The following is a 24,414-nucleotide window of genomic DNA, read 5'->3' as shown; positions in this document are numbered from 1 at the left end:
GCGGGTTGCGGGGAGGGAGCTGCGGGGAGGCGGGAGGGGCCGGGGGGGCGCGGGGCGCGGCGCGGCGCGGCGCGGCGCCTAGCGCAGCGGACGCGAGCAGCCCTGTCCGGACAGCCGGCGGGCTCCTGGGCGCGGCGGCGGCGCGGGGCGCGGGGCATGCGGCGCGGCGTCGTGACGTCACGGTGGCGGCGGCCGTGGTTGGCGCAGGGTCCGCTGCTGCAAAGTGTGAATTACGCCGGGCTCGCGCCGGCGGCGGAGCGGAGTGAGGCTCGGGGGAGGGGAGGGGGCAGGGCTCCGGCGGCCGAACTGCTCTACGCTCCGCGCCCGTGCTCGCGGCCCGGGCCAGCTCTCGCGCCGCGGAGCGCCTGGGCGGCGGGTTCCCCTTTAACGCCGCCCGCCCGGCTTCCCGAGCCCGCTGCAGCCCTTCCCGCCGCCAGCCGCGCGGAGGGCCGGGAGGCGTCGGCGGCCACTAGCGCCGCCCGCCCCGCGCGCGCCTCGGCCCCGGGTCCCCGCGGCGCGGCCCCCTCGTAGCGCAGGGGCGGGCGACCGCGGACTGGCGGGCGCCGCGCGGATCCAAGGCGGACGTGTTCAATGGAAGTATGCTACCAGCTGCCGGTGCTGCCCCTGGACAGGCCGGTCCCCCAGCACGTCCTCAGCCGCCGAGGAGCCATCAGCTTCAGCTCCAGCTCCGCGCTCTTCGGCTGCCCGCATCCCCGGCAGCTCTCGCAGGTAACCGCCGCCCCGGGGCCCGCAGCTCGGTGCTTTTGTCTTCTGGAGGGACTCGGGCCATTGTTCCCGCCTCGGTAGGCTGGCCTCCCCTTCCCGGAGTCTTTCACCCTCGGCTGTGCTCGGTGCCCCTGGCCTCTGCGACCCTCGCCGCGGCTAACCCGTCACGCCCGCTGGTAGCCCCAAGCCATGACTTTATCCTCCCCTCCTTTCTCTGTGTCTCCTACCAGTTGGGCCTCTTGTCCCCTTAGTCATGACCCTGAGCTCACCTTTTCGCCCCCCACCCCCTAGCCCTCCCCCACACCTGTGCAGGTTCTCGAGCCTTGCAGCGCTGCGGGTGCTGAGTTTCTCAGAACAATAGGCCTAGTGGTCCCATTGTGGTCCTCACCCGAACTGCGAACTGCTGCTTTGTAGGGAAGGGGCCTAGGTGTCAGGAACTAGTGTGCAAAGTTGATGGTTTCCAATCAGTTTTCTCGCTTGATAAAGGCGGCTTTAGTTCAGAAACCACTGATGAGCATTCACAAAGGACTTTGTTTCCGATGGCCCAACACCAGTTGCTGTTGAACATTAAAAAAAAAAAAATTTTTTTCTGTGACGTCCTTGGCTCAGCTCTTTAGTTGGGTTAAATTTGGTTGCCAGATTTAGAATAAAGAGGAAGAATTTTACTTTGTTTACATATGAACCTGGTGCCCTCATTGCCTGCTGCCAGAAGTTCTGTGTTTATGAGATTACTTTTGGGACGGGTACTGGAGGAGTGTGCTTACATTTGCTGGTCTAGACTCCAATCAGTGAGCCTCAGCCATTCATCCATCCATCCATCCATCCATTCATTCGTTTATTTGTGTGCTTGTTTATGGCAGGGCCTTTCTAAATTGTTCAGTCTTGCCTTTAACTCATGATCTTCCTGCTTCAGACTTCCAAGTACCAGGCCTGAGCCATTGCCCTAGGTCCCGTATTCATTTCGTAAAATAAAGTATTCTTATTTTTTTCTATTGCTTAGTATTTCTTTACCCTTTATAGCACACTGTTTCTCCCTTCAATTATATTGTATTATAAGAAAGGAAATTTTAAAGACAGTTAGAATGGACAGCATCTTTTAGAGATTTTGCTTATAGTAGATCGCCAGTAAATTCTATTTGTCATTTGCCTTTTTTTCTTTTTCCTTTTTGGCCTGCAAGATAGAGCAGGAGGTTCTGTGTGAGTTTCCTTTCAAAGAGTTCTTCTTTATTTAAGGTCAGACTCTTCTGATACAAGGTAGTATGCTAAAGAATTCAGTGTAAAATACTAAGTGGAATTTCAAATAATACTTTTGTTACTTTGAAGTGTAGTTTGTGAACTGTATTTTTTATTATTGCTTAACACGTTTTAAAGTTCCAGAATAATATCAAAATATATTAAAGCACTCAGGAGAAGGTTTTCAATAATAGTAATTAAAGGTCTTTAATGGAAGTAACTTTCATTTCTAAATACTGTTTTCTTCCTGAGATCAGCAGACATGACGAACACCCACTTTCACTTACATATAAATAGTAAGGCACACTTTATCTAAAGTTATGAAATATGTGTTACATGTCCCTGCTTCCTGAGAGGGAAGATCAAGGGATTGAAAACAAAACTGACCCCAAGAGCTTTACCTAGTATCTTAATTACCACACAAAAAACAATTTAAGCTTCAGTTTTCTTTGCCCACCCCTAGACTAAGATTAAATGGGTAGTGGAATTTTAAAACTGTGACTGTGGCAACAAACCACAAATTCTATAGAATTACACCGATTTTACTAGCTTTTAAAACTTATAAACAACTTCCAGATCTCCAAGAGAGTATGTGGGAACTCCTTAGGCTGAGACAGAACTTTTCTTAGTGAATACATACCTTTTTCCTGGTGAACATAACAGGGTACCTCACTCGAGCTGACATGGGTTACCATCACTTAGTATCACTTAGTAGTAAATCGTGTAGTGAAACTGAATGCTTTGGGGATAGATGGCAATATGTCATGGGAAAAACGAGGTAGATAATCTTAGAATCTTATTCAGTGCTCTTTAAAACAAGCATTTGGTTGACTCACAAGCTGCCATACCCTTGAATCGTTGGTTCCTAAGCTAAACGTTACAGAATTTGGAAGAAGTTTAGATGGTTTTGTGATTTTATTTAAGAGTCTTAAAAAAAAATGTATTTAAGTTTTTTCTTTAGTTTCTAAGTAGAATTTATTTACAAATTTTCTATTTGAAAATATATTCAAAACTAGTTATCATTTCAGTTCATTTTGACTTCAGTATTAGAGTGCAGTTCATAGTAGGAAATTAATAAATATTTAAGGGAATGAATAGATGAGAGTACCTCAGACTAAGTTGAGTATCAATTTTAAACATGAAACAGTGGTACAATATGTACAGTAATGGCTCATTTATCCAAAATTTGGTTTCAAACATGTAATTGTAGACTAAAAATGACCCAGACAACGTGCAGAAAAATACTGCGCAGATAGCAAAGGCACATGGTACCAGATCACAGAAGCCTGGCCACCCAAGTCCAGTCCTCAGGCACCATATAAAGGCAGTAGAACTGCTTCCATGGTTCTCCTCCAGCCTCCACATGTTAGCTGTAGTATCAAGTCTCAGTCTCTCTCTTTCTCTCTCTCTCTCTCTCTCTCTCTCTCTCTCTCTCTCTCTCACACACACACACACACACAGTCACAATAATAAAACTTAAAACAAGACTCTAAGCAACCAACATAGATCTGGGCATCATCTCAGAGCCAACGAGGCTGAGCAAACTTTTCTAAGCAGCAGGTAATCTGAAATGGAATTACAAGCAGCTATAGGTCATTCACCCTGTAGAAGTGCTAGTTGACAGCTGACATACCACAAGGGAGAGATGGGAAACAAAGTCTCACAAGCTAGCATGATTTTTAAAGGTACTGTAGGGTAGCTTAGGGACTTGAGTATTGTGTAACAAAGTGACTATTTGTTAAAAAATGCTGCATAGAGTCAGATTTTCCAAGATAAAAGATTTATTCTGTTAAAAAAAAAATCTGTGTGGCAGTTAATGTTTTTGTTCAAATGGTAAAGCGTACCTGGTGAAAACCTCTGCAACACTTTTTTAGACATTGACATTGGATCTTAAACCAGTCATATGATACTTTTCAAAGAGCTGTTAGGAGATTCTGAATTACTTGACCAATGAGATTAATAAATGAAACCTATTTGTTGCCGTTTTGAATGCCTGTTACATAGAGGAGTTTAAACATTAGTCTTTCAGAACAAAGTTCATATTTGAAAAAAAAAGGGTATAACTTGTACTGTCTTCACCGTTGATGTTTCATATATTTATGATTCAGTAAATGTGAAAATTGAGGTAATGTGTTAGATTTGGAGGAAGTTAGCGTTATTTGGGAGAAGAGAACCCCCTTTGAGAGAGTACCCCCGCCAGATTAGCCTGTGGGCAGTCTGTGGTGCACTCTTTTTGATTGATGATACATGAGGAAGGGCCCTGTTCACTCTAGGTGGTGCCACTCTTGGACTGATGGTTCTGAGTACTGTTAGGAAGCAGGCTGAGCAAGCCATGAGAATAAGCCAGTAAGCAGCACTCCTCCATGGCCTGTGCAGGTATTCCCGCCTCCGTGCTCTGGCCCAGCCTCCCTGGATGGAGAACTACAAATCAGGTTGCTCTGATCATGTGTTTTATCATAGCAATAGAAAAGATAGAGGTATAGAAACACATTTCATTTGGGTTAGTAATTTGAGGTTTAATTTTTACATCATAAAAGTGTAAGTGTTTTTACTGGACAAAATATTATTTTAGTGAATAAAGTATTAGGATACAGAATATGGATGCAAGCTATTACATATAGTCTCATTTTGTTGTACCAGCTGGTCTAGAACTTACTGTGTGCTTGAAACTGTCTTCACACCTGTAAGCTTTCTGGCTTTGTCTTCAGAACCCCAGGATGAATACCACAACAGCTCTTGTGCAGTGTCGCTCCTCCTCCCCGCCCCGGGTTGGGTTGTTTGAGACAAGGTCTCAGGTAGCCAGCCTAATCTTGAACTTACTGTATAGCTGAGGAGTTTGAACTTATGTTTCTCCTGCTTTTATTTCTGAAGTTCTGGAATTGCAGTAATGCAACACTGTGTGAGAATGAGTTTTTCAAATATACTATTTCATACAAGGAAAAACCCACATAAACTCTTGTAAATACCGAACCCTAAGACTCCTTGTATTCTAAGGAAATTTTGTAGAAAATTTAAAGGATTCATAATTTAAAAGAAAAACAAACTACTTTGATCTTGGTGCCCTAACTTTTTTTCTCTCTCTCATTTTACCCTCATACCGATTGAGGGAAGAAAAATATCTGTGGGGTAGTTACTGAACTGGAGTTACTAAGTGTGATGACACACCTAGGATCCTGGAATAAACTGGGGTAACCCAGGGTAGCTGTTGACCTTTAACCCAAGGACTAAAGATTAAGTAGATGTTTCTAGACAAATTAGTAAATGTAGGGGAGAGGGGAGAATGGGTGCATTGTGTAGCGAGATCTGTACTCTGAACTCTCCAGTGTGATCACTGTGATAGCCACTAACTATGTAGGTGTAGTGGTGGTCAGTTGAAATATGGGTATGACTCAAGCCATGAAATTATAGTTGAGTTTGAGTAAAACAACTGCAAAGCAAGTGCAAAGCAAAGCAACAGCAAATCTTTGTTTACTGATCGTTAGCGAGAGTCAGGTTGATGGATCAGCAGCGCATTCTTCACATGTTGCACATTTTCTGTCAAGCTTTAGGTGGTGTACATAAGATTCGATTTAATGGATGCCTTCGTGCCTGCTAGATAAAGTCTTTGGAATCAATCACTAGCTCATGTCAGACAGTAAGAACATTGTTTTGGCTTTCTGTCCAGTTTCTGTCCTGTCATAGTACCAAGACAAATAGTCACAGTGCTTTAATCTCTCTTCATATGTCACCAGGCCTTATACGTATTTGTCCCTGTAGTAGATGGGCTGCGCCTGGGGAAGCAAGAGTGTGTGCTTTCTCAAGTGGTGTTTAAGGTATTTGCATTTTTATAGTGAAATGTCTTTTGCATATTTTGCAATCCTTTTTAACTACTCCTAATCCTGTATCACTTTGTAAGTGTGCATTATGCAAAATTTTTGTTAACATTCACTCTTCACAAAGCTACCCATGAATTGTGATAGGGACAGTAGGCACTCAGTTTGTAAGGGACTTGTTCTGCCACTTTTGTAGTTGACGAAGGGTTCAGCTGCTCCATGGCCCCACCTACTGGTAGAGATGGACCTTAGTTTTTCAGAAGATAACGGCTAACTTGGTAACTTGAGTTTCAGCAAAGTCTCAAAGGTTTGAATGGTTTGAACCATTAAAGGTACTTGGCAAACGGTGCTTAATAAAGAAGCATTGCCCTTGCTTCAATAATAAAAATAATAATTACTGTTCATTTCGGAGTAACACCTACATGTTTGTTTGGTTTTTTTATTTTAGCTGATGCTTTTAATCTTTATAAATAGTCTCTGTAAAATAAGTGGCATTGCTCCTATTTGTGCCCAGTAGTAATAGAGCTCTGGGCCGTTAAGTACTTTGATGGGCATCTTTGTTCCAATTGCCTTTTACTAATTGACCTGCTTCACCTATGAAGGTAAGGACTGTAGTCGGAAGTTCAGGTTCATGGATTATGTATGAATTTTGATGGCCTATGAGAATGAATAAAAAAAATGAATGAAACACATTGGATCACTCTGGGCTTTTTTTTTTTTTTTTTTTTTGGTTTTTCGAGAGAGGGTTTCTCTGTGTAGCCCTGGCTGTCCTGGAACTCACTTTGTAGACCAGGCTGGCCTCGAACTCAGATATTCACCTGCTTCTGCCTCCCGAGTGCTGGGATTGAAGGTGTGTGCCACCACGCCCGGCACTCTGGGCTTTTCAGAGCACATGGGAAGTATGTCATTCTAGAGGCTGTATTTTTTTGTTTTTTATTTTTTGAGGCCTTAGGGAAAGATCATCAAACAACTTTATTGTAAAACATCCACTATTTATTAGCAGTTTTTTTTTTTTTCTAAAAACACGAACATGAGAATTGAGCGTGGCACCCAGAGTGACTCGTCCCTGCAAGACGGTGGAAGCTATGGGGCTTTTCGTTCACCCCAAGTAAGTCTCAGCTTCCTCACTCACTCCCGGGCTCCAGCACTACGTCTAACAAGGAAAGGAAACCACTAAGATCCCCAAGCATGAGAAAGTCACGACAACCTTAAGGCCACTGGTGCTAACTGCCACACGTTCCAGTCTGTAACTCAAGCATATCTGAATCCACCGTCAAACAGCTGCTCCCGCTGACCCTCGCTGTCCTGACCAGCTAGCCTCCAGCCCGGCCTCTGCACAGCACAGAGCCCCAGCTCTAACATCCACACGCAGTGTTTGTGCTCAGTGTAAAGCTTTGTTCAGGGCAGCCCACATCACTGCAGTGTCTGCTGGGGGCCACACCCTTCACAGGCTGGTCAAAGGTGACACTGTTACTCTTAGGATGGCTGGTTTTAACTTCAGATTTACAATTTTCTTTTTTATAAATAGAGGGTTGTATTTATGGAATAGTATCTGAGTTATAATCTATTGTGTGTCTCTTCAGGATGCCACTAAATTAAATAAATGCTTATAAAGTTAGTGCCTTTACTTGCGAATTTACTTTCAGGACTCTAACCTGAGTTATTAGAATTAGAAATGTTGGTAAAGATGAACTGTTAAGGATAGATATCCCATTATTTGTCATTATGAAAAATTAGGAATAACAATTTCTCATGGCTAAGTTCAATTTTATTGTTATAGAATATGGTAATTAAATCATTTTTATTTTATACAGCTATTTAAACACTTTGAAGAACTGAAGGTGTAAAGCATACAGCAAAAATACATTTAGTATTTTTAGTATATTTAGTATTTTTTCCTAATTTTCTAATGTTGTAGTTACTAAATGCATTAAAGAACATTTAATTGTATGGGTAAAATGCTTAAAACATAATTAAGTGGAGAAAATCTGAGCTAACCTAGAATTTTCCAATTAACCTAAAAGTTAAAAGAGAAAAGCCCTCATAATGTATAAAGCTATCACTCACTCACACACACAAGCTTGCATAAAGACAAAGCTAGGTATCGCTCCAGATGCTAACACTGTCTCAGGATGATGGACTTTTAAGTAATTTCTATTTTTTTACTTAGAAGTTTACATATTCAGTTTATGTTATCAGTTTGTCAGTTCTTCTTTTCACCAGCTGTATGCGGGTGAGATTGCTGGCACTCAGTCAGCTGCATTATGGGATTGTAAATTCTTTGCTATGGTGATGATGGAGACAGCGGCTTGAAAGACACTGGAGCATCACTGTTGTCGAGGAACTGACCCCTCTGTTTCCTTCTGGAGTCACCATTTAATTATCCTCTGGGTAACTCAAGTCCACCAGGTCGCTGTACAGCTGTTTTACCCTGCGAGGGAGAGGCTGGGAAATAGCATGGATATATTGTTGGGAATAAGAGCTATGCCATCAGAGCTAGTGGGATGGCCTTTAAAATGGCACCAGCAGAGTGGGAGGACTGCATGGCTAGGAGTCAGGCTTTGTGAGGCTTTTGTCTCTGGGAGGGTCCAATCGTCCTACTTTTTAAATTTGGGAGAACTTGTAGCAGATCCCGGTGGGAAGAAGTCTCCCTCCCTTGCCTGTCTCCCTGCCTACTCACTTTGCCATTCTGGTGATTGAAGCCAGGGCCTCCCACAGAGCAGACAAGGCTCCTCCACTGAGCTGCATCCCCAGGCCCTCTGCTCCGCTGTGCTCTGACATTTGGGAATCAGTCCAGCGTACAACAGTGAGGAGGCAGGTCAGGCCTCGTGTAAGACTGAGACCGTTACAGCTGCAAGACCCTTACACGCCGAGGAGTGTCATCCAGGCCTCAGTATTTGTAATTATAAAGTGCTTGGTTTGTCACTTATTTCACAACTTAAGATGGGTCTTGTTAAAATTCTCCATCCATTAAAACACATGACCAGTTCATGACTGTATCAGCTTTCTGTTTTCTCTTTTGAACTCATACTTTCTTTACATGTTATTATCCCAATATATCCTTTTAGACTTGAAAACATTTTTATTAATCATCTATTATATTTTTTCTACAAATAAAGTGAGCTTGAAAGTTGAAAGTCCCTTATGAACTGAGTAAATGGTGATGAGAAATGCTTCAGTTTCCCCAGTCACCAAGTTCTGAATTCTAGGACACAATTATAACATAAAAATATGGTGACACACAACTATAATCCTTGTAGTCTGAGGCAGAGGCAGGAGGATCGGAGTTTACGGTTGGTCAGCTGCATGATGAGTCTGAGGCTAGTCTGGGTCAAGACTCTGTCTTGAAGTCAAAAACATGTAAATACAACCTAAACTCCCTGAGTCCACAGGGCTGTGTCAATTGCAGATTTATTTTGGTCTGAGTTATTGCAGCACTCATGACTACTAGTAGAAAGTGAATAATAGTAGAAAAATTTAAAAACAGGAATCAACATTTTTAATAAATATTAAAATAAAAATTTACCAGAGATGGATTTTCAGTGATATAGATAGGTGACTTCATTCAATTCTTTCATCTGTCCATTGTATTCAGCACTAGAAAATATGGCATCTTGAGGCCCCAGGGAACGGGGAGGCCTGCCAGGGGTATGGGTGGTGGGACATCCTCTTGGAGAGTGGGGAGGAGGAATAGAATGAGGAACTGTGGGAGGGTGGACCGAGAGGGGGATAAGGACTGGACTGTAAAAAGATTAAAAGATTAAAAAGAAAGAGAAAACATGGCGTCTTGCATTGATTTGACACCTTTTTACCATAATGAAAGTTTATTAGCTTTTCACTACTATAACAAAATACCAGAGACAAGCAGCTTACAAAGAGAAAAGACTTATTTTGGTTCACATTTTATACATTTCAGTTCTCAGACAGTTGGTTCTGTTGCCTTTGAGCCTGTGATGAGGGCAGGTATTACAGTAAGCCTGCCCTCTTGGCCAGGAAGTTAGTAGGGGAAGAAGCTAGGCTCCCACTGTGAGGACACACTGCTACTGACCTGAACACCTCCCGTGAAGTCCAGCTCTCAAAGGTCCTGTTGCTAACAGTGCCGTGCTGGGATAGCACCCCTGGGAACTGATCCTGTACTAACTAGGACTTGGAGGACACATCAGATCCCACGGTGGCAGAGTATTTCCTTCCTCACTTACTTAGACAAGGTTTCTGTGTAGTCCTGGCTATCCTGGAACTCAGACTGAGAGTTCCAGCTGCCTCTATGTTCCCCCTTCCCTTCCCCTTCCCCTTCCCCTTCCCCTTCTCCTTTCTCTCCACCTTCCAAACGCTGGGATTAAAGGCATGTGCCACCATGCCCAGCTCGGAAACCTATTTTTTAAATTTAGTAATTTGGGGCTAGGCAGATGGCTCAGTGGTTAAGAGCACTTGCTGATCTTGCAAGTACCCCAGTTTCAGTTCCCAGCACCCATATGGCAGCCCTCAGTTGTCATAACTACAGTTTCAGTGACTCTGATGTCCTCTCTGGCCTTCATGGACACCAGTCATGCACAGTGCACATATAGGGGTGTGTGTATGCATGCATATACTTGTGTCAAAATACTCATGCATCTGTGGTGGTTTGAATAGGTTTGGCCCTCAGACTCATGTGTTTGAATGCTTGGCCCAGGAGGAGTAGCAGTATTAACAGGTGTGACCTTGTCAGAGCAAGTTTGTCACTGGGGTGGGGGTGGGGGTGTGCTTTGAAGTTGTATATACTCAAGCTATGCCCATTGTGGCACATAGGCCCCTTCTGTTGCCTGCAGATCAGGATGTAGAGCTCTCAGCTCCTCCAGCACCATGCCTGCATGATGCCACGCTTCCCACCATAATGATAATAGACTAAGCCATAAGCCAGCCCCAAGTAAATGTTTCCTTTATAAGAGTTGCCTTGATCATGGTACTCTAAACAGCAATAAAACCCTAACTAAGACAATATTTTTTTAAAATTGGTAGGTCATAAAAATGCTGTATTTTCATAATACTACTTACAGTTCTGAGTGATAGATAACAGTGTCCCTTATCCAAATTTGAATTCTTTGTCAGCTTGCAACTAGATTTTCATGGAATTAGTGACTTAGAAAAAAAGATTTGATGTCTTTTGTTTAGTTCTGTTGTGTTTTTTTTCTGCCATGTATATTTTGAAATATTTGAAATAGTCTTCTGATTCCCCAAATGCTGTTAGACAAACTCCCAACAGACAAACTCCAAACAGTACTTACTCTATGGTGAGTTTCAGAAGCATTCCTTGTTAAGGTTTCTATCTTTGAAGGAGCTCAGTAGTTAGGAGCAGTTGCTGTGTATAGTCATGAGGCCTGGGGACTGGATCCAAGCACTCAGAAGTCAGAACACCTTTTAACCTCAGCTCCAGGTGACCACAGATCCTCCTCTGACCTGTGGGTACCTGCACACACGTGCATACACAGATACGCGCACACACACACACACACACACACACACACACACACACACACACACAAATGACCTTTAAAATATCTGCATGAAGAGCCTAAAAAGAGGAAGCAGGGAAAGGGGACTGGAAGTGCAAGCAGAGGCAAAGCAAAGTGCTGTGTCAGCAAGGTAGTTCTAGAAAATTGTATAGGTATGACTGGCAAGGTGGTCTGCAGGGTACAGGCACTAGCTACCAAACCTGACAACCTGGGTATGATCCTCAGAATACACAAGGTGGGAAGAGAGCAAATTGCTGCAAGTTATCCCTTTACCTTCACACATGCAACTATGCATACTCACAAACACACATAAAATTATGGAAGGATGGACCATCCAGAGACCGCCCCACCCAGGGTCCATCCCATTATCAGCCACCAAACGCAGACACTATTGCACATGCCAGCAAGATTTTGCTGAAAGGACCCTGATATAGCTGTCTCGTGTGAGGCTACGCCGGGGCCTGGCAAACACAGAAGTGGATGCTCACAGTCAGCTATTGGATGGAACACAGGGCCCCCAATGGAGGAGCTAGAGAAAGTATCCAAGAAGCTAAAGGGGTCTGCAACCCTATAGGTGGAACAACAGTATGAACTAACCAGTACCCTGGAGATCGTGTCTCTAACTGCATATGTAGCAGAAGATGGCCTAATCGGCCATCATTGGAAAGAGAGGCCCATTGGACACGCAAACTTTATATGCCCCAGTACAGGGCCAAGGAGTGGGAGTGGGTGGGTAGGGGAGCAGGGTGGGGGGAGGGTATAGGGGACTTTTGGGATAGCATTTGAAATGTAAATGAAGACAATATCTAATAGAAAATTGAAGAGAAAACAAAAAATAAAAAATTAAGTAAATGTAAATGCTCAAAAAAAGCAAAAGAAACTTAAAAATGGAAGTTTGAGGTCCTGATCAGTGTCCTGCTTCCTGTCTCATCTCCTTCCTGTTGTTTTATTCTCTGTTTCCCCCTTTTCAGAGGTGTATGAGGAGTCATTGCACAGCCTGGGCTGTGAATTGGGAGTCTTCCTCCATCTCCCAAGTGCTAGGATTACAGCTGTGTGCCACCACGCCTAACCCTTTCCACGGTTTTGGTTATTCTTAGTCTCAACTGTTTTCATGAATGTTTGAAAGAACAGTTTAAATAATTCCATCCCCAGCATTGTAAAGGTATACAGAGTGTGTCATTTACACAACTGGAAAGCAGAGAAGTTAGGAGAATAAACTTAGTTCAGTCAGTATTTACTGTTTCTAAATAATCTTCAATCTCTTTTTTGTGTCAGTTCATTATCAATTTTCATTTTAAGAAAAACAATAAAAAGATGAAAAGGTCAATTTTAACAAGAGCAGTACCATCTGATTCTTAAAAAACAAGAATACTTGTTAATAATTTTCAGAAGATTTGAGCATTTCTAAGAAGCACATAAAAATATGTGTACAGCTTCTAATAACAAAGGAAAGAAAATGATTGTTGAGGGAGGGCAGGAGAATACTCATATTATTGGTAAGAATATGATAAAATGATTATTCTTTGTAAACTCTGTGTGTGTGTCTGTCTGTGTGTCTGCCTGTCTGTGTGTATGTGTAGAGGGGCAAAGAATAGGAATGGAGCTGGAGATTAGAGATGGTTGTGAGCCATTGCTTGGTTGCTAGGAATCAAACCTGGTTCCTCTGGAAGGGCAGTCATTGCTCGTAATTGCTTAGCCATTTATCTCTTCAGCCTAGCAAATGAAAAATTTTAATGTGAGTATAATAACTTTTGAACCCTGAAATTTGTCAATGGAGCATTTAATATAGATTAAGATTTATGTCCTTTTTTTTTTTTTTTTTTTTGAGTTTTTCGAGACAGGGTTTCTCTGTATAGCCCTGGCTGTCCTGGAACTCACTTTGTAGACCAGGCTGGCCTTGAACTCAGAAATCCACCTGCCTCTGCCTCCCGAGTGCTGGGATTAAAAGCGTGCACCGTGAGTGTGTGTGTGTGTGTGTGTGTGTGTGCGCACTCTCGCGTGCCTGTGCACGTGCGAGTACACACACGAGTACATGTGCATTTACCTGTGCCAGCAGTACACCCAGCAGTGTGTATGGAAGTCAGAGGATGCCATGTAGGAGTTGGTTCTTTCCTTCTGTTACATGGGTCCTGAGAAATGTACCCAAGTCATCAGGCTTAGTGGCAGCACCTTTACCTGCCAAACCATTTTGTCAGCCCTGTATCTAGATTTTTTTTTTTAACAACACCTTGTATTAAATGACAGGTATTTCATCGTTCACCAGTAGAGGATTGGTTAAATTCATTGTATTTTTTCTTTCCAGTGGTAAAGATCAAAACCAAGGCTTTAGATGTGCTAGGCAGACACTCAACCAGCTAGCTACATACCAAATCAATTGATGGCATTTTAATTTAACAGAAAACAATATTCAATTAAGTGATACCATCTAGCCAGATTTATCATGGGAAAATTATACCATTTGAGTGAGGGAGTAAATTAGTTGAAAATGGTAAATGTAGCCTGCTTGCCTTTTCTCCCTCCTTCCCTCCCTTTCAGGGAGTGAAGGCAATTTTGAGATTTCTTACTGTGCAACCTTAAACTGTCCTCTACCTTCTAAGTGTTGGGATGCCAGGCATGTGTTACCATGCTTAGCTAATTAATGTAGCTTCCTAGCTAGCATCTGTATTTACAGGTAAACATCATGATGATGTTATAGATACCAGTGTATCAGTATGCAAACTTTGTAAGTTCAGTGGGATATTAATGCAGCTGTCTTTGGGCAGTGAAAATTGTGGCAGTTTTAACTATCCTTATACTTTGGTGATTTCTTGTTACATAATGAGAACTTTTTTGTAATCTAAAATCAACAAAGATATTCTTTGAAACCTTCCTATTTTAAAATGATTTGCATTTATTAGTTCAGTTTGAACACTGTTCAAGCAGAGTTTTAAAATTATGAAAAGACCAGGCTCTAGGGAATTTAGTGAATAGTAATGTATTCACCACTGTGTTCCTGAGCCTGGCGTTAACTATAAAGATAAATACATTTTTTCCAAGTAGACAAGTGTTGTACAACCTCCTCACATTTAGGAGTCTGTAGTTTGAAGCTACTGCCTTTGCTCTGGGAGATGACCGAGCTCCCAGCCCTTTCCCAGCTTCCCTGAATCCACAGATAGAAGACACACACAGTTTGTTCCTTTATAACTTGCCTTCTTGGTACAATTGCTGGGTGCTGATATCTCCTGCCTGAAAAAGTGTGTCCTTACCAATTTATGATCTCCTTCTTTCCACCTGCCCCAGATTTGAGTGGCTAGTCCCACCTGGTCCCTACCAAACATCCATGGCCACCCATCTGTAGTGGTGCCACAGGCCACTGCTCTCCTGGACCCCTCACAGGGTTGCTGCACTCTTCTTCCTCCAAAGCATGGCAGAAAAACTCCTTCCTTTCATCTGCCCTCTTCTCCTGAGACCTAGAAATCCCACCTATACCTTCCACCCAGTAATTGGCTCCCAGCTTTCTTTACTGACAAATCAAGAACCAATGGGGGAACAGGACCTTAGCATTAGCACTGCCCTCTTCAGAAGTTTTCCCATAATTAACTTTTCACATGGTTTTTATTCTTTGGGAATTCCATGCAGTGTATCTTAATCATACATATTCACCTTCACCCCCTGCCGTGTTCTTTGTATGTTTGGGTGGTGGTGGTGGTGATGGTGGTGGTGGTGGTGGTGATGGTGGTGGTGGTGGTGGTGGTGGTGGTGGTGGTGGTGGTGGTGGTGGTGGTGGTTTTAAGAGAAGACTACCCGATAGCAAATTTCTTCATCCTCTGGCCTATTAAATCTTTCTTCCCCAATTTGTTCCCTAAGCCTTAAGTGTAGGAGTTGTGCTGTAAATGTAGTAAGTGGGTCGGCACAGTCAAGTTTTCTGCTTTGTGACCAGCTGTGGCTTTCTGTAATGATCTCTGTCTTCTCCCAGTAGAAATTCTTTGGTGAGGAGTGAGAGCTACACATACCTGTGGGTATATGGAAAAGTTCTTAGAACACAGTTAACTGTTCTAGAGACTCATTATAACAGGTTCTCCTGTGTTTCATGACCTAACCAACCACTGGTAGCTAAATTTACATGCCAGGCATGAATTTCCTCCTGTGGAGCAGGCCTTCAGTCTAGCTAGATTCTGGTTACCCCCAGGATATAAGTGCCTCTATTGCACCTTTTGGAGTCTTCCACATTGGGCATCCTGGTTTGCTGATACTGCAGGATAGTGCCATTGATTGCTTTTCTCCCTTGTACGTTATGTGGCTCCTTCAATACTGTGTGAGCTAGTCCTCAGTGTGATCCAGATGGAGTGGCCAAAGTGTATAGTGTCTTCAGCAAAAGGGCATTTTCCAGAAAGTACCAAGGGCAGCAGCTAGATCTACATTGTTTCGAGGTTTCTTGGACTCCCTTCAGCAACAACTCTAAAGGTTTCCTATACCTGGCACTGGGGTATCTGCTAGTTTATGGAGTTTGGGGGAGCATTGTCAGCCTTACTTGGAGTATCTTTAATTAAACAACAAAATTCATAGGAGTATATGTGCGTATGCTTGAGTGAATGTGGGGGTGGGTAGTTTTAAGCAAGCATAAAATAATTCCCTGTGGCCTTTTCAGTCATCTTGTGTTGCTTATCTTTCTCCTTTCCTCTCTCGCAGTCTTGCCATTTCTCTTCCTTCCACAGGTAAGTCTCCCCCGTCTTCTTTTCCCATGTACCTCTTTCCTAGCAACTGCATCCTGTTACCCCTACTAGTGTTCTTCATGGGCCCTTTTAAGTTTCCTGATATCTATGGTTACTCCACGTTGTATATTGGTGTCTAAATAGTCTGAGTTAGCGTCCACAAATAAAAGATTCAGATATAAAGAAAACTGATGCCACCAAGCATAGTGTTTAAAGTGTAGTATGCAAGAGAACATGGCTGGCTGGCTGTCTTTTTTTTTTTTTTTTTTTTTTTTTTTTTTTTTAAGACAAGGTTTCTCTGTAGCCCTGGCTGTCCTGGAACTCACTCTGTAGACCAGGCTGGCCTCGAACTCAGAAATCCGCCTGCTTCTGCCTCCCAAGTGCTGGATTAAAGGCTTGCGCCACCACTGCCTGGCTGAGAACACTGTACTCTTAATGGAATACAAAGGAGAGGTATGACGGGGGCTAGCTCACACACACATGAGAAACTTCATTGCCTACCTCAGAGCTTGCACCAGAAATTAACTTACTGAAGTATTTCAGTAAGGTATGTGGGATACAAAATATAAAAAGTAGACCAGAGAGCTCAGTCCATCAATGCGTGAACTGCAGAACTGCAGGGCACATGAAGATACTGCAGGAATGTTTCCTGTGGAGCAGACCTGGCTTTGAGTGTTGAGTCTTCATCATTTTTAAGGCAGGGTGACCACTTTAAAAACAGTGAGACTGAGCAGGGAATGGACACAACCAGAAATCATTATGGGGAGCAAAATATGCAAGGTCAGATGAGTAGTGCATGCCTTCTTTCTTGTGGAACCCAGGTTTAAGAGAGAAAGAATATGAGAGAGAGCAAGAGCGAGCGCGTGCATACATGTTAATGTGTATGTTTATGTGTGGAGGAGGGCCACAGGACATGAGGTAGGAAAGAGAATAACACATTCCATGTGAAAGGAGAGCATGAGAGCCAGGCAGAGGGGGTCAAAGGACAATGTATGAATGAAACACATAAATGAAAAGTACATGAAGCAACCCAAGATGTTGTGTGTTAGCTTAAAGGAATAAGTGCAATGAAAGCAGCCCACTGTGGTGTTGATTGATGTACAGTGGCTGAAATCCGTGTATCAAAAATACTGGCAGGAAACACCCATGGAAGGAGTTACAGAGACAAAGTTTGGAGCTGTGACGAAAGGATGGACCATCTAGAGACTGCCATATCCAGGGATCCATCCCATAATCAGCTTCCAAACGCTGACACCATTGCATACACTAGCAAGATTTGGCTGAAAGGACCCAGATATAGCTGTCTCTTGTGAGACCATGCCGGGGCCTAACAAACACAGAAGTGGATGCTCACAGTCAGCTATTGGATGGATCACAGGGCTCCCAATGGAGGAGCTAGAGAAAGTACCCATGGAGCTAAAGGGATTTGCAACCCTATAGGTGGAACAACATTATGAACTAACCAGTACCCCGGAGCTCTTGACTCTAGCTGCATATGTATCAAAAGATGGCCTAGTCGGCCATCACTGGAAAGAGAGGCCCATTGGACATGCAAACTTTATATGCCCCAGTACAGGGGAACACCAGGGCCAAAAAAAAATGGGAATGGGTGGATAGGGAAGTGGGGGGGAGTGTATGGGGGACTTTTGGGATAGCATTGGAAATGTAATTGAGGAAAATATGTAATAAAAAAATCTATATATTAAAAAAAATACTGGCAGGAACCTCACAGTGTGACCTGACTTAGAGTAAATATCTTTATAATTATATTCGAGGAGATTATTTGTTATTGGGCAAGGACCTAAATTCAACCGTGGGTGTCTTTATGGATGCATAGAGACCAAGACGCACTTGGAGAAAGCTAGGTGGATCTGCTTGCTGAGAGCTGGCATGAGGCAGCAGCACAGCAGCAGAGCCACGGCTTACTGGGTCCAGCAGGAACTGGGAAGGGCAAGCTGCAGCTCACACAGCTCTCCGAGCTTTGGGTTTGACCATCATTCTCACTCACTCGGGACAGCGCTTTCATTGGTCCTAGTTGTAGTACTGCGTTATAGCAGCCATAGGACATGAACACAAATGGCTTTGTTTCAAGGTTGGTTTGTTTGTTTGTTCTAATCGTGTGTATATTATGTGTGTGTATGGAGACCAGAGGATAGCTGTGTGGTATTTTCTTATAGGTCTGGGCTTGAACTGAAGTATCCAGATTTTCCCGTGAACACACAACTGCAATGTATTTTTATGTATGTGTTCATTTGGCTAGTTTATGAACTTAAGTGGTAGCCTCTGGATTTAGGAACCAGAAAACTTTTTACAGTGTGAGACCCAGGTGCTCGGTTCTGAAGACAGACAGAAATCAGCCTACAAGGTCCCTTCTACACCTCTGGTGTCCATAGCACTTTTCCTGTACTTGAAGTCTGTTTTCATAGGTGGTTGAATATTTTTTTTTCTTTTGAGACAGGCTCTCTTAGTAGCTCTGGATATCCTGACACTTACTGTGTAGATTGGTCTCTAACTCACAGAGATCCACCTGCCTTTGCCTCCCCAAGTGCTAGGATTAAAAGTATGCACCACTATGCCTGGCTAAGGTTGAAACAGTTTTTAAAACACAGTTAAATCATGTCAACCGGCTCAAAATGGCAAGGTTTTGTGCATGTGGAGTCCAGGTTCCCCTTCTTGGTGTGGCAGACATGATGAGACCCCACTCCTTCCTCTCCGTCTCTCACAGAGGTCGGTCTCTTCTGTCGGAATGTGCCAGCATTAAACCTCAGGACTCTCAGGGCTCTTGGCCATCAGTCCCTCCCAGCCAGTGTGGCCTCCTTGTGTTGAGATTACGTGTAAAATAACTTCCCTCGTCTTCTCATCTTTGTTGTTTGATGTTTGGCACACACCTCTTACTTGTCTGTCTCTACGAGCTGTTGGCTCCGTTTGCCCTGCCACTTCTGCCACCATAAAACACATGCTTAGTGCATCCACTTTGGTGTCTCTAATGTACAACAGATTAAGGTTCTGGACAGGGAAAAAGGAAAACTTCTCATCTCATTCTTCGGTCAGAACTTAGGCTATCATTAGCTTCCCTTAAGATCAATCCCCAAATTACTTAATAATTTCATATTGTAATGCCATCTTCATCTTTGTCCTGTTTCTAACTTGTCTTCAGTTTTATTGGCAGTCCCGTATTCTCTAAATATATGTAGATCTCACATAAGAATGTCCTGGAAATTAGGGGCTGAAGTGATGGTGCAGTGTTTAAGAGCATCAACTGCTCTTTGAGGGTACCTGTGTTTGATGTCCAGCGCCCATGTCATCTAACTCCAGCTTCAGGGGATTCAGCTCCTTGTGAAGTCTATGGGTTCAGTAGATGTTACACAGATATATAGACAAAACACACATGCATAAAATAAAATACCAGATGTACCAAAATACGAAATTAAAATTTAAAATTCATTAGACTTAAACCAAAAGTAATAAAAAGAGAAAAAATGCAGTAGGATTTAGAAGTCCGCTGTCAGTAGTAGCACAATTGTGACTAGAACTTAGGATTGAAACTGAGCTCCTTCCAGCTAAGGCTTCTGCAGTGCTGCTGTGGTGGGGGGGCGTGGGGCTGCAGGGAGGGGTTGTGATGGGGCCACAGGGCTTCAGTGGCTGTGGGGGAAGGGGAGCTGTAGCGGGGAGGCCACAGGACTTTGAGGGTGGGGGCTGGGGACTCTGCTTCTCTGGGTGGGTAGGAGGTGTAGACCTGGAGTTAAGATAGGAAGCTGCCCTTCTGAGATGTAAATAGCAAACACTTGGTTTTTGCTTCTATAAGAAGAATTAGGTGATATGTAAATAGAACTTTATAAAGTAACTCAGATTTGGAGGTGGGACTAGAATTAATATATGCTTGTTATAAAATACAAGGCTATAAAAAAGTTTGAAAAAGAAGAAACAACACTCATGGTGCTACCACTCAGATATAACCACTGTTAGGTCCTAAGCTGCTAAAATCATACCCATCTGTTTCCACATGCAGTGTGTGAGTGCCTTTTTAAGCTTTGCCAACATTCTCAGTTTCTGTTTCTTAGATTTGTTGATATTAAGCTTGTAATATGTGCTTTATGTCAATTCCTATGTGTGTTACTTGTTTATTTATTGTCTGCATTTCTTGTCACTGTAGCATGGCCATTAAACCAAACTTCTGATGCTTTTATGTAACGAAGGACCATTTTGTCGTGTTTGTAATAAACTTCCACCTGAGAATTGTAATTTCACAAAGGGACATTTGGCTCATACAGACAAGCTTCCTTACTAAGTCTTACCTCTCTTTACTGATGCAGCAGCAGAAGTAAGTTTGTTAATAAGATAGTTTCAGGATTGAAGGCTTCGAGATGTAGACGTGGCTTCATCATGAGTTTGATGATTCTGTTCATTTTAGTAGCTACAGTGAACACTGAACTTATTATCTGTATTTTCAATAATAAAAAAGAAGCTGACATTTTATTTTTTTTGGACTAAGAATGTGTAATTATAGGGGAAATTTATGCTTGAAAAAAAGAGAGCCTTGAATACTAGGTGCCCTGTTAGTGGCTGTCACAGGGCTGCCTGCCAGTAGGCATTGTAATATCTTCACTTCTACAGGTCTGAGATATTGAACTTAGGATCCATTTTAGACACTGTTCTAAAATCTCTCAATTCCTAAAGTAAATTTCCATCTCCAGACATTAGAGAGATTTTAGCAGCGTACGATGTTGAAGCGGGACTTGTGTAAAGACAGAACATGGACCTTCCAATGTGAGCAGATGCTTTCTGCTTGCTTCTTCCCCTGTGTATCCCATGTCATTTCAGAGAAGAACCTTCTGGAAGAGACTTTTAGGATATCCAACCACAGTACACAAGCTGGGAAGCGTCTAGGAGAGGGAGTGGCTTTCGATCCTGGGCTTACCTCAGTCCATCCCTGTCCTTTCATCTGCACGACAGGCTCAGTAACTGCTGTCTCTTGGGATTTCCATGAGAATTACAGTGGATGCGAGCCACAAAGCCCGCAGCGGTTGTACACTGACTACCCAGGTCCTTGTGGGCTAGAGGTGCTGCAGGGGACTTCCACTTCATAGACGAATGCTACAGCTTTGGATTTCCACTTCAGTTTTCAACAGTTCTACTTTGGAATTGCCGATTTGCAGAAAAGACCCCAAACCAGCAGAGGGTTTCTACAAAGTTTTCTGACATTGATGTTACCCTAGCGTGTTTTATGTTAAGATCCACATGTGGGTATAGCCACTCATAAACATGCACACACCTGCTAAGTGCATACTCTGCCTAAGAGCTCCATCCCCATCTTAACCTTTTCTTCATAGTCTTTTACACTTTGCTTGCTTTTATGCATTTATACCATTTGCTTTGTTCTTTGAGACAGGGTCTCATGTATCCCAGCCTCATCTTGCATTTGCTTTGTAGCCTAAATGGCACTGAACTTTTGATCCTTTGACTCCACCTGCATGCTGGGATTGCAGGTGTGTATCACCATGCCTAGTTTTATGTGGTGCTGGGGATACAACCCAGAGCTTTATGCATATGAAGGTATTCCCAAGCCATGAGTTATACATTTTAAAGGGTTTTTTTTTTTTTTGCCGCCATTAGAAAAAACTACCTACCTTTCTTTCTTCCTTTTTCTTTCTTCTTTCCTTTCCTTTTCTTTTCTTTTCTCTTTCTTTCTTTCTTTCTTTCTTTCTTTCTTTCTTTCTGTTTTGGAGTCAATGAATTTTTCTTGTTTTGTAGCTCTGGCTGTCCTGGAACTCACTGATATAGACCACTTTATATAGAGATCTGTCTACCTCTGCCTCCCAAGTGATGGGATTAGAGGTATGCACTACAATGCCCAGCTAACTCTTGATTTTTATAGATTACTTTTATAAAACAGCTATGAATTAAACAATATTTCTAATACTTCTCTGTGCTTTTGCTTATTTAGTTAATACTTTCTTACAAATAATTTTAACCCTTTTCTTTACTTCATTAGAAATATTTATCTAGAAATAGATATTTATTTTATCTTAATGTATTTGGGGGCATATGTTGGTGTTCAACATTTTAATTCATATGCAAATAACTTACACTACTTATAAGATTGTTCTCATTAGGTAAGGATGCTGCTATTCCTTTAATGATCCTATGTGCAGATATTTCATTTAGGACTACGGGCGTGGGAACTGGTAGATAGCTTTACTTTCTCTTTCCTCCCTGTGTTTTGGAAGAAACACTGTTGACGTCGTCTTTGATTTTGTTTTTGTTGTTTAGGTTAAACCTGAAACAGTAAAGAGATTTCACACACGTATACACTCACACACACAGATACATACATATACTTTTGATAGGAAGGTCTTGGCAGCAGTGACCAAGTTAGCTTGTTACTAGGGAACTGGTACCCTGCTTCACTGACTATAAAGCTGCCTTGTATCAAAGTGGAACAAAGTACAACTGTTAAAGGTGTCGCTAATAAAGTAGTGGCATATGATGCCATTGCTCACCTCTCTACTGCTTTTTCTCCTTGAGGGAGTGGCATAGTATTCTTGGTATCCATAACAAGTGAGATCAAGGACGAGAGATTGTTGCCGGCCAGAAATGACGTGACGAAACACTGTTTAGTTTGATTGATAGAGTAAGTCTTTGTCTGAAGCTCCTCTGCTTGAGCCCGCTGTCGTTAGGAACAGACAGCAGCAGGTGAGTAAGTTAGTGTGTGCATGCTGAGGTGGGAGAGTAGCAAATTCAGTATTTTTTCTTGTAAATATTATAGCTCAATATATAATTGTTTCTGCCTACACCAGCAAGAGAGCAGGTCTATAGCTTTATACTAGAGGCGACCATCCAGAGCTACCGAGATAGAGCCCTTCCTGCTGCAAAGGACTGCATAAGCCCTTCCTTCCTCAACACATAGAGTGGAAGAACAGCATCATGCTTGAGTAATAAATACTAAATTTAGTATTTAAAAGATGGTGGTTTTCTTATTACCAAATTAATGTCACAGTGTGAACTTAAAAGAACAAGTTTTATACACACACACACACACACACACACACACACATTATTTGCAGCCAGACATAACGAGGTAACATTATGAATGTGCTGGTGTTCATTTCAGTAATCCTAATATGTCCAACATATACTCTCTTCTCTTATTGTGCATGTTTTATGCTCAGGGTTTTTATTTATATAGCACAGCAATTTTGCATTATTATGAAATACTCTGAGCACTGAATACTAAGTACCTTTTTTCTAAAGTCACTAGTAACCCAAACCCATGAACTATTTTATTGGTACAATTTTAATTTTTAATTACCATATTATGAATTTAAAAAGCATGTTTAAAGAAAACAGAAATCTGCATTAGTGATGTTTGACAGCTGTATTTCTGAAAGAAAGTAACCGTGATTAATACTGACAGGTTTTGTAAGGCACACATTCTTGCTGTAGTTGGTTTGGGCAGTGTTGCAATGTTGCTGAAGAGATTTGGGAAGAGAGGTGCAGAGCTGGTTTCCCTGAGCTGGCATGAGCAAGTTCTAGCACACCGTGCTATATCAACAAGAAGGGTATTAGTTACAAGTAGCAGAAAACAGTCAGTAGAAGAAAACATACTCAGTGTTCCTTAGACAATAATAGAGAGAGAGGGCAATAGGTGACTCAGTGAGTACAAGTGCTAGCTGCCAGTCTTGGGATCTGAGTTCTAGCCGCAGTAACTCTGTAGATAGATAGATACATAGATACAAAGATACATAGATACATAGATAGATACATAGATAGATACATAGATAGATGCATAGATACATAGATAGATAGATAGATAGATAGATAGATAGATAGATACATAGATACATAGATACATAGATAGATAGATAGATAGATAGATAGATACATAGATAGATACATACATACATACATACATACATACATACATACATACATAGATAATACATCAATTCCCAGTAACCTCATAGATGGATGGGTGGATGGATGGATGGATGGATGATAAATGGATGGATGATAGATGGATGGATTAATGAATAATCAAACAAACAAACAAAAATAAGCAAAAACCCAAAACAGACTGACTCCATGTTAGGCAATGGGACAGTTAGTTCAGCACCATCAGCCAGTGTTCTGTTCGTTCTGTTTTGCTGTTTTCAGTGTATTAATATTGTCCTCATGCCAGATGCATTATGATTGCAAGAAGGCTTTGGCAATTCTACATAAACATGACAACCTGAGGAAAGACAAGTCCCCATCTTGCTTTCTGTAGAGACACCTGCTCAGGAGATCCTGAACATCCTGGCTGTCACAGGCTTTTTCTAAGCCGGTCTGTGGGAGCAGCAGAGTTGCGACAGCCCAGGGTGATTGCAGATGATAACAGTATTCACACTAATTTTATAAGACTATCATCACCCTGACCGCCGCCCCCACAAAAAAAGAAAAAAAGTGAAACAAAATACCAGCGAG

At 42.4% G+C, this 24,414-nt stretch overlaps 1 protein-coding gene across 5 annotated transcripts in view; it reads left to right on the top strand.

Moving 5' to 3' along the window:
- The first annotated feature begins 270 nt into the window (after window positions 1–270).
- The window catches only part of Pde7a (phosphodiesterase 7A), an 88,215-nt gene continuing 64,071 nt past the window's right edge, over window positions 271–24,414 (top strand). For 2 of the 5 annotated variants that reach the window (XR_389588.4, XM_006535406.4), the window contains exon 1: window positions 439–729. Coding sequence is in view for 3 of the 5 variants with exons in the window: in XM_006535406.4 (XP_006535469.1) it covers window positions 592–729 (138 nt within the window). In the remaining 2 variants the exon portion in view is untranslated. Of the gene's footprint in view, window positions 730–13,071; window positions 15,955–24,414 lie in introns of those variants that run through there. The other 3 variants (NM_001122759.2, XM_030252456.1, XM_006535405.4) reach the window with 3 other exon arrangements.

This window comes from Mus musculus, chromosome 3 (genome assembly GCF_000001635.26).
Source record: "Mus musculus strain C57BL/6J chromosome 3, GRCm38.p6 C57BL/6J".
Taxonomy (NCBI): Eukaryota; Metazoa; Chordata; class Mammalia; order Rodentia; family Muridae; genus Mus; species Mus musculus.
The sequence above is the reverse complement of the archived record's forward strand: the minus strand, read 5'-3'. Positions and strand labels throughout refer to the sequence as shown.